Source organism: Neolamprologus multifasciatus, chromosome 22, assembly GCF_963576455.1.
Source record: "Neolamprologus multifasciatus chromosome 22, fNeoMul1.2, whole genome shotgun sequence".
Classification (NCBI taxonomy): Eukaryota; Metazoa; Chordata; class Actinopteri; order Cichliformes; family Cichlidae; genus Neolamprologus; species Neolamprologus multifasciatus.
In genome coordinates, this window is record NC_140459.1 from 33,692,502 (window position 1) to 33,701,839 (window position 9,338).

At 44.8% G+C, this 9,338-nt stretch overlaps 1 protein-coding gene and 1 long non-coding RNA gene across 4 annotated transcripts in view; both read left to right on the top strand.

Annotated features, from left to right (window-relative positions):
- Nucleotides 1-1,137, top strand: part of LOC146493848 (uncharacterized) — a 1,418-nt gene extending 281 nt beyond the window's left edge. Inside the window, exons 1-2 of the long non-coding RNA XR_014871823.1 lie at nucleotides 1-150; nucleotides 197-1,137. The exon at nucleotides 1-150 is cut by the window's left edge and continues 281 nt beyond it. This is a non-coding gene — a long non-coding RNA (uncharacterized LOC146493848). The remainder of the gene's footprint in view (nucleotides 151-196) is intronic.
- The window catches only part of smad10a (SMAD family member 10a), a 25,716-nt gene extending 20,820 nt beyond the window's left edge, over nucleotides 1-4,896 (top strand). For all 3 annotated transcript variants that reach the window (XM_085147800.1, XM_085147799.1, XM_085147801.1), the window contains 3 exons: nucleotides 1,716-1,884; nucleotides 2,288-2,426; nucleotides 2,598-4,896. In XM_085147800.1, the coding sequence (XP_085003926.1) occupies nucleotides 1,716-1,884; nucleotides 2,288-2,426; nucleotides 2,598-2,809 (520 nt within the window). In that variant the 3' untranslated portion in view covers nucleotides 2,810-4,896. The remainder of the gene's footprint in view (nucleotides 1-1,715; nucleotides 1,885-2,287; nucleotides 2,427-2,597) is intronic.
- Nucleotides 4,897-9,338: the final 4,442 nt, after the last annotated feature.

Below are 9,338 nucleotides of genomic sequence, written 5' to 3' on the forward strand. Positions count from 1 at the left end.
CCACATGATGGGAGAATGACAGGTAGATTAGAAAAGTGCTATAAGAACCAGTCCATTTACCAGTCCTTGGGACTGAGAGTTCCAGACTACTAAATGTAACCCAGTTTGTTACCAAGTGCACCGATTTAGAGGGAAGCTACAGGGATGTCTGTACGATGCCGGGTTTTCTTAAATGAGGGAAGCTACAGGGATGTAGGAGTGGGCGAGTCCCCTCGGCCATTGGCTCCACCTGAACTCTGCACAGTACCTGTAGGATCAGAGATTCGGACTTTTAAACAGAAGCTGACCCTGACTTCCTGTTTTGGGGTGCTGCTTCCACAGATCCACACTTTTGGCCTCTGATGGTTAGTTAACCGCCCGTACTGATCTGGCGTCGGCTTCAGCCAACACTAGTTGAATAAGCAGATAAAAATGTTTTCTCGTGGTAGTATTTGGTGATAACAATGACACTAAGACATAGGGGTGGGCGATATATATACGATAGAAACGATATAAATTTGGCCAACGATAGAGATTTTGACTATACCGCTCTATCACGATAGCGCATGTTGATGATGTCATCAAGCTGCGCCTGTTTTGGTCGAAAGTTTTGCAGTGGCTAAAACCATTATCATCTGCAAATTATGCCGACAGTAATGGCAAAGAGATGAAGCACTTTTGAAATATGGGGAAAGCCAAAAACTGCGCTTCCTCCACTTCCGTAACATTGATTCATTAATGTTGAATTCTCTCGCAGCTGCTCTAATCCCATGTTGTTGCAGTGTATTAATGACTAACCTCGTATTGTGGATGAATAATCTCAGTTCTTCTCCTGACTGAAGTTTGGCCCGTGTGTTTGCATTTGTCCCTGACCACCAGAATCCCTCACGTTAACTTTTATCGAGTGGAAAAAAGTTAGCATTCATCCTCCAGCTTCACTGTGCTAATGTTATGCTAACATAGCTGTGTTGCTAGCAATCACGTAGCACATCATTATATACCAGCTAGTCGAACTTCAGTATCCCTGCAAACGCCACTGCTGTTTAGTTTTCTGTCTTCATTTATGTTGGAAGTGATAGCAGAGCTGTACGTTTGAATTAGTTTCAAAAATCTCTCAGTCAGAACATGCTATATCATGTTTAGGTGGAAGCTAGCGAGCTAGCTAACTCCTGCTAACTTCTAACTCTGTTAAATTGAATAAATCCTGTTTTCATGGATGCCTGGATGTTAAACTTAACTGTTACACCTGGTAAAGCAGCAACGCTGATCATTTTATTAAAGATTAAAGAATTTAGACCGTTTTTAACTCTTAGTGTTCGTTTGACTTTGGGACCTGAAGGGGACGGAGTTTAGGACCCAGATTACTCCGCAAAGTTCCTCACTACGGCAGCCGTAATGCTCTGACAATCCATCAAAACATTTTTTAACAGATTTCTGCAGCCAAAGTCGGTCGAGGTCAGTAAGCACAACCAGGATTCATACATAAGGCACACTCTCGATTTTTGAGAAAATGAAAGAATTGTAAGTGCGCCTTATAGTGCGGAAAATACGTTATACAGAAGAAAATAATATATCGTGATATATATCGTTACAGCACATGCTTCAAATTATATCGCGATATTCATTTTAGGCCATATCGCCCAGCCCTACTAAGACATTTTTCAAAATTAACACAAAAGTTTTTGACTTGATTTTCATTGCATTATTTCCCTGCACAATGTTTCTCTGTGTTCCAGGCTACACATAGGCAAAGGTGTGCAGCTGGAGTGTCGTGGTGAGGGGGATGTGTGGATGCGCTGTATGAGCGACCATGCTGTGTTTGTACAGAGCTACTACCTCGATCGGGAAGCGGGCCGGGCACCAGGTGATGCTGTGCACAAGATCTACCCTGGAGCCTACATCAAGGTATAAATCAGCTCACTCGCATCATTCATATGTTACTATGAACACTGTGAGCAGCAGTGGGTTTATAGGTGACACTGGGCACAGGAACACTGCACCAAACACTTAAACTGCTCAGCTCCATTTTATTATCACACATATTTATTACCAACAGTTGCCTCGAGGCGCTTTTTTAAGACCCTACTATAAAACAAGGATGCCAACAATCAATGACACCCACTGAGCATGCACTTGGTGACAGTGGGAAAGAAAAACTCCCTTTTCACAGGAAGTAACCAGCCAGACTCAGGGAGGGGCGGGCATTGGCTGTGACTGGGGGCAATGGGAGGAAAGTGAAGCAGTATTCATGAGTTTCATGCCTCAGGTGGTTTGCTGTTACAGTGTTCACCAGTTGTGTCTCGGTCAGGTGTTCGACCTACGGCAGTGCCACAGACAGATGCAGCAGCAGGCCGCCACGGCTCAAGCTGCAGCTGCTGCACAGGCGGCCGCCGTCTCAGGAAACATTCCTGGTCCAGGCAGCGTCGGAGGGATCGCACCTGCAGTTAGTAAGTGCTGAGACACGCACGACACTCTCATGATGGGAAAAAACAACTTTTAAATATACTAAGAATATACTAATTCATTCACAGTGACTGAGTACAGCCAAACACCAGCAGGTGGAAATGTCCTAATATGGTCTCTGATATTAACCCCGCCCCCTTCCTGTTCACTGACAGGTCTCTCTGCAGCAGCAGGCATTGGTGTCGACGACCTGAGGCGACTCTGTATCTTGCGGCTCAGCTTCGTGAAAGGCTGGGGGCCGGACTACCCCCGTCAGAGCATCAAACACACTCCCTGCTGGGTGGAGGTCCACCTGCACCGTGCCCTGCAGCTTCTGGATGAGGTGTTGCACACTATGCCACTGACTGACCCGGGGCCGGCCAATTGAGAGCCCTCAGCAGTCCGGATTCTTTGAATGTGCACACATCAGACACACACGGTTGCTTCTTTGTTTCTTCTTCTAAAGGATTTCTCCAGCAAGTCAGTCAGAAACCATCAACAACCAATCATGCTTGTAGCAATCACTCATGCTTTTTGAAACGCACACACACACTGTAACCAAAAGGTCTGTCCAGACACACATATGCTGATGTCTTTGGGATTTTCCTAACGCTTTAGTCCTAAGAATCTAAAGTCAAGGCAGGCGACATTCGAACCCACCAGTAGAGAAATCCAGGGATTTGTTTCAGATATTCAATTCTCCGATATGCAAGTTGGATTTCTTCTTGTAGGAGTGTTCTGCACATTCACTCATGGAATATAAACAGATGTTTAAAAATCCAGTCTGGAGTCAAAAGCACCTCAGACAGGAAACTGCATACCTCTGGAAAATGCTGAACACATTACACTTCTTTATGTCTCATTGACGTCAGAGCTGTAGAAGTATGGATTAAGGAGACCGGTGTTGTTCCATCTGCTCTTCACTCTACGTTGGTTTATATTATTACTATATTATTTTTGTACCAAAAGACAAAAAAGCCCAAAACATTTAGCTTTAACGCCGTGTTGTTGTACTTTGTAATGAAACAGTGCTACTCTGTATGTAACCAAATGGTTGATATAACTCATGAAAGCCAGATTACCTCATAAGTACAGTGCAGAGTCACAGCTGGAGTCAGTCTGTGACTCGGTACCAAAACTAACAGGTCGGCCGATCAGATCCTGACGGCAACATTTAGTTTCACGGCAGAGTGAATCATAAGACGGCGACTAACTTCTCCCACGCAGAGACAGAAACCCAGACAGTGTTTGCATGGTCAGACTCAGCATCCAGCACCGGTCTGTACATTTGACACCAGTGCCTTTCTGTCCTCTGAGTGACCGCAGCAGTTTACTTGAACTCTGACTGGTTGTGTGCACGAGTTCTGGTTGGGAAGCTGATTGAAATCATTCGGCCCAGTCTGGGTCGTAGTCGAATCGACGACTACAGGCTGCATTCGCCCATTTACACATATTATTATAGCACTTTATCACACCAGTGGATCCGTCAGAGCAGTTTGGGGTTAAACACTTTGGCTACGTTCACACTGCAGGCGAAAGCGCATCAAATCCAATTTTTTGACCCTTTGCGACCCATCTATCCGATCATGGTGTGACAGTGTGAACGGCACAAATCCGATATTTTCAAATCCTGGGTCACTTTCGTATGTGGTCCTGAATCCGATACATATCCGATGTTTTAGAAAGCTGCTGTTTGATGGTCATGTCGCATTAAATCCGTCTTTTACGTCACCGACACAAGAAAGACGCCAATTATCAGCGCCGGAGAAGACATCGCGAACGCTTCCTGACCATCCAGTGTAGATGTCAGTGAAACTGTTGGGAAGACAATGTTGGAGAAACGTGAACATTTTATTTCAATTCAATTTTATTGATATAGCGCCAAATCACAACAAAAGTCACCTCAAGGCGCTTCATAGATACAGAGAAAAACCCAACAATCATATGACCCCCTATGAGCAGCACTTTGGCGACAGTGGGAAGGAAAAACTCCCTTTTAACAGGAAGAAACCTCCGGCAGAACCAGGCTCAGGGAGGGGCGGGGCCATCTGCTGTGATTGGTTGGGGTGAGAGAAGGAAGACAGGATAAAGACATGCTGTGGAAGAGAGACAGAGATTAATAACAGATATTTATATATTTGTACTGTATAATCTGCAGATTCTGACAGAAATCTGCAACTATCCTTTGAAGCAGCGCTCCTCTAAAACAGCAATAAGGATCATTATTAGGTTATTTACATTATTATGTAAATAACAAAATAACTTAAGTCTTTATATTAAGGTTCATCAGTCAAACATACTGTTGCTCTGGGCGTAAACAGAGCGCGTTGTGTGTGACGTCTTCTTTTGCGCATGCGGCCGCTGTGAGTGTTCACACTAGAGCGCGTTTGCTGTCGCATTTTATTTGTAGTGTGAACGAGCAGACAAAAAAATCAGATTTGATCAAAAAATCTGAATTGAGCATCAAGACCTGCAGAGTGAACGTAGCGTTTGGCGCGTAGATAAACCTGAAGCACCGACCAGTAGACAATCTGCTCGACCTCCTGAGCCATAAAGTGTAACGATCTCATCAGAAGATTGAATATTTAAATGAAATAATTGAACTCAGTGCTTGTCGTTAACTATCAAAGAAATATAATAATAATAATATAATGGGCACATCTGGACATTGGCTGTCTCGTGTAAACGCTTTCCACTGATGCATGATCATTTCTCTTGTAATCTTCATGAGTGCATTTCATGCAGGTGTGATGGATTTTCCCCTTAAATATATGGAAACGTCACCTCGGTGAGAGGAGTGTCTGCCCCTCACATCAACATGACTCGAGCACCCAAACAGTACAGCACACACCCAAATACACCCTGTGCCTTTGTTTTCTGTCCTCCAAAACACGTGTTACACAAAGCGTCCTGAAACCACACAGATGTGTCGTTTAAAGGCAAAGTCAGCTCCCCACTCGTACCGCATGTACGAGTGTGGCTGGATCTCCCACAGAGTTCAAATACACTGCACACACAGCCTCGCATTCAAAGGCGCGTTTGTACCATGTAGAGATAAATCTGCTTTCTTGTGACTTGACAAAAATAATTCTGGAGAAAACTGAACTATATTATACGGGAATGTTGTGTGTTGATCTAAATGTGAATACATGTACCAACCAGTCTGTGTAGAGATGCTCGGACACTGTGGAATCTGCCTGGTTCAGCTGCTTTACAGTGATCAGCCATTAACATATGAATATTTGTGATGTGTGCCTTTTGTTGTAACAGTAGATGCACCGACACTGGATATAAGAAAACACTATAAAGATCGATGTTGCACATTGTGAGTTGGTTTTTCAGCTGTTCGAATCCTTTTTGCGATATTCTGTGGCTCCCTCAGGTTTCGGCGATGTGAAGACGGTGTCGAGAGAACAGACTGACGGATTACTCTTTGTACCTGAGTAGTGTTATTTATTGCCTTAGTCTTTGGTGAGTAAAATATTTCAGAGTATGCTTAGCACTACTTCATTTTAGCAAGAACGATATAAGCATGTGATACACGTCGGTTTCCCTCTGTTCACGCAGGGTTGTGCAAACCGTCGCATTTTTATCATGTTATCCGGATCTTTCTACAACCAGTCAATCACATTCATGATGTGTCTACCAAAGCACCTGTAGATTGCTATTGTCTCTTTATTCATCACTATTAAACATGTACTTGTACTTTTCCATGTGAGCTGCAGGATTTACAGTTGGTATCGATTAAAAATAAAAAGATGTTTGTAGGCTTTCTGGATTTTATTTCACCCGTGGCGACCAGTCATCGTTGTGGTTTATTAGAAACATGACTTTGCTCACATGTAGACAAAAGTCATTTAATGAACCAGCTCAGTGCTGAGCTACAGAGTTCTTTGCAGGAAACAATAATTAGTAGGAAACTGCAAACGTATGCGTTGCCCCTCAAATAATCCACGATGTTTTCTTCCAAAGTTCTAAAGCTTTGACGAACCTTGTGTTAAAGAAGGCCCGTCGTGGAGTATAACTTACGGTTATGCACAAAGGGTTACACGGCTACGTGTAGAGTAACCGTAGCCGTGCAGCCGTGATCGTGGCTCAACAGTTGGGAGTTCGTCTTGTAATCGGAAGGTTGCCGGTTCGAGCCCCGGCTCCAACAGTTTCGGTCGTTGTGTCCTTGGGCAAGATACTTCACCCGTTGCCTACTGGTGGTGGTCAGAGGACCCGGTGGCGCCAGTGTCCGGTAGCCTCGCCTCTGTCAGTGCGCCCCAGGGTGGCTGTGGCTACAATGTAGCTGCCATCACCAGTGTGTGAATGGGTGGATGACTGGTTGTGTAAGCGCTTTGGGGTCCTTGGGGACGAGTAAAGCGCTATATAAATACAGACCATTTACCATCCATCCATCCATTCGCTTCCGCTTATCCTTTTCAGGGTCGCGGGGGGCGCTATCCCAGCTGTCATAGGGCGAGAGGCGGGGTACACCCTGGACAGGTCGCCAGTCTGTCGCAGGGCCAACACACAGGGACAGACAACCATTCGCACTCACATTCACTCGCACATTCACACCTAATGGCAATTTGGATTATCCAATTAACCTATCCCCACAAGCTGCATGTCTTTGGACGGTGGGAGGAAGCCGGAGTACCCGGAGAGAACCCACGCAAACACGGGGAGAACATGCAAACTCCACACAGAAAGACCCCGGCCTGATGGTGGAATTGAACTCAGGACCTTCTTGCTGTGCAGCAACAGTGCTAACCACCGTGCTGACCATTTACCATCAACTGTAAACTGGATTCAATATGTAACATTATTTGAGCTATTTTGGGGGGTTGGATACTATATCTCTGATAGTTCTGATTTCGTGACCACGTATATTTGTTAGTTCTTGGCAGGAAACGTACTTGGAGGGTACAGTTGTTAAGCTAACTGTATAACTGAAAATGTGTCCTTTTAGTGAGGACGAGGCCACTTTCTGTGGGATTGTAAGAAGGATTTAAGGAGGACAAACTAGAGCTGTTGACTAAGCGAGAGTACATGTTGCAGGACAACGATCCTGCAATCACTGAAGACCTGCCACTCCCTTAAGAAGAAGCCACAATGAGGACTGACTGCTTGTGATGCATATTTCACTTTATTTACACCAGCGGTCCCCAACCCACGGGCCTCGGACCGGTACCGGTCCGTGAGTCGTTTGGTACCGGGCTGCGAGAGTTGAGGCTCGGGTGTGAAATGTTTAGTTTTCAGGGTTTTTATCGGTTTTCAGCGTTATTTTGTTATCGTTTTGATCGTTTACTCGGTTTTCCTGGGTCTTTTCACGTGTGTTATGAATAAATCTTCTTTTTTTTGGTACCGGTACTAGTTTTATTTTGTTGTATTTATCCGCGACACCTTAAAGGACGGTCCGTGAAATATTGTCGGGCATAAACCGGTCCATGGCGCAAAAAAGGTTGGAGACCACTGATTTACACGATGACCCAAATCCGCACTTTCAGACTTCCTAGTCCAGCCCGCTGCGATGTCATCTGTCCAGCGCCACTCTTCTTCCAGATCCCAGCGTGCTACTCAAATAAGGGAGGCATGATTAGACAACGAGCACCAGCCCTCTGAATCCACCGCCCCACCCTTCCCCTGTAGCCAAGCCTTAAACCACACACACCCCCAGAAATCTAACCAGGGAGCCATCCAGCCTAGCTTACCCCTCCCATCTGTGATCCCGGCCTATGGACCACCTTAGTGTTAAAAGGCTGGAGAGCCAGATACCACCAGGTAATCTGGGTGCTGGCATCTTCCACACAACGGAGCCACTGCAGTAGGGCGTGACCTGAGCAGAGGGTGGATGGACATCCCAGAAGGGGATAGTGAAGGGAGTCGACCGCCCACTGGATTGTCCAGCATAGCAGCTAATTCCTAACCCGTAACAACTTATCTTTTATGTTTAAGCAATCTTTAGGTCACCTTTTGGAGGTGCTGAGATGGAGCCTGCAACAGCAGCTGAGTATAGCAGGCTAATTATCCTAAACTACTGACCTGGTGTTGTAGTCACTCACCCCACTGCCCCCTGACTTCCTGCATTTCTTGGAGGTGTTGGTTTTGATCCCAACGAATATCCCCAATTTGGTTTTGTCAGATTCAAATGTAACAATGTACAAAATGTTAATGACTGCAAATACGTGCACAGATAGAATCTGGTTCCCTTACTCCTAAAGAAGAGCAATTCATGTTAGTGGACAGTGCAACGACAACTGCTCATGCAGTGGCGTGACTTTGTTGTGTGGGCACAGGAAGACGACCTTGTGCAAAGAACAAACACTGATACAGATGTGCAATCAGCACGATCAGAGTGTCTCAGATGCTTGGCTACATTCAGATAATCTGATTAAAATATTTGTTTCTATATTTCATCTATAACGTTAAGATATTTCTTAAATACCAAAGCATGAACATGAAAAACACACTGGGTACATATTTATCAGAAGCTATATAATTGAACTGATGTGGACAGAGGTCGGAGCCAGATAACATAATCCCTGTTTATGCTTCCTTAAATCCTCGACCTCTTTGGACAGGACAGGGGTGAGCAGTATGGGACTCTGCTCTTCTTGCTCTGGTTCGGTGAGTCGCTTCATTCTCTCCAAAACACGATGATGAGTCTTTTTGACCCGGAACGCAAACTTGTTTAACCAGGAAATGAACACAACATGAGGATTAACAAAGGGTTTGTGGGTCTGCTACAAAGAATATCTGTTGTAGATACAGACTTTAATGAGTATTTTTGTAAAAATATTTCATTAGAGCAAAAAAAACAAACTATTTTATCTCTTTGTCTTTTTCTGGGTGTTGCTTGTTCAGGAAACTCGATTTGGAAATGTTGGTCAAAGTTGCTGATGATTGTTGGTTAGTTCACCTGTAAAGTCATT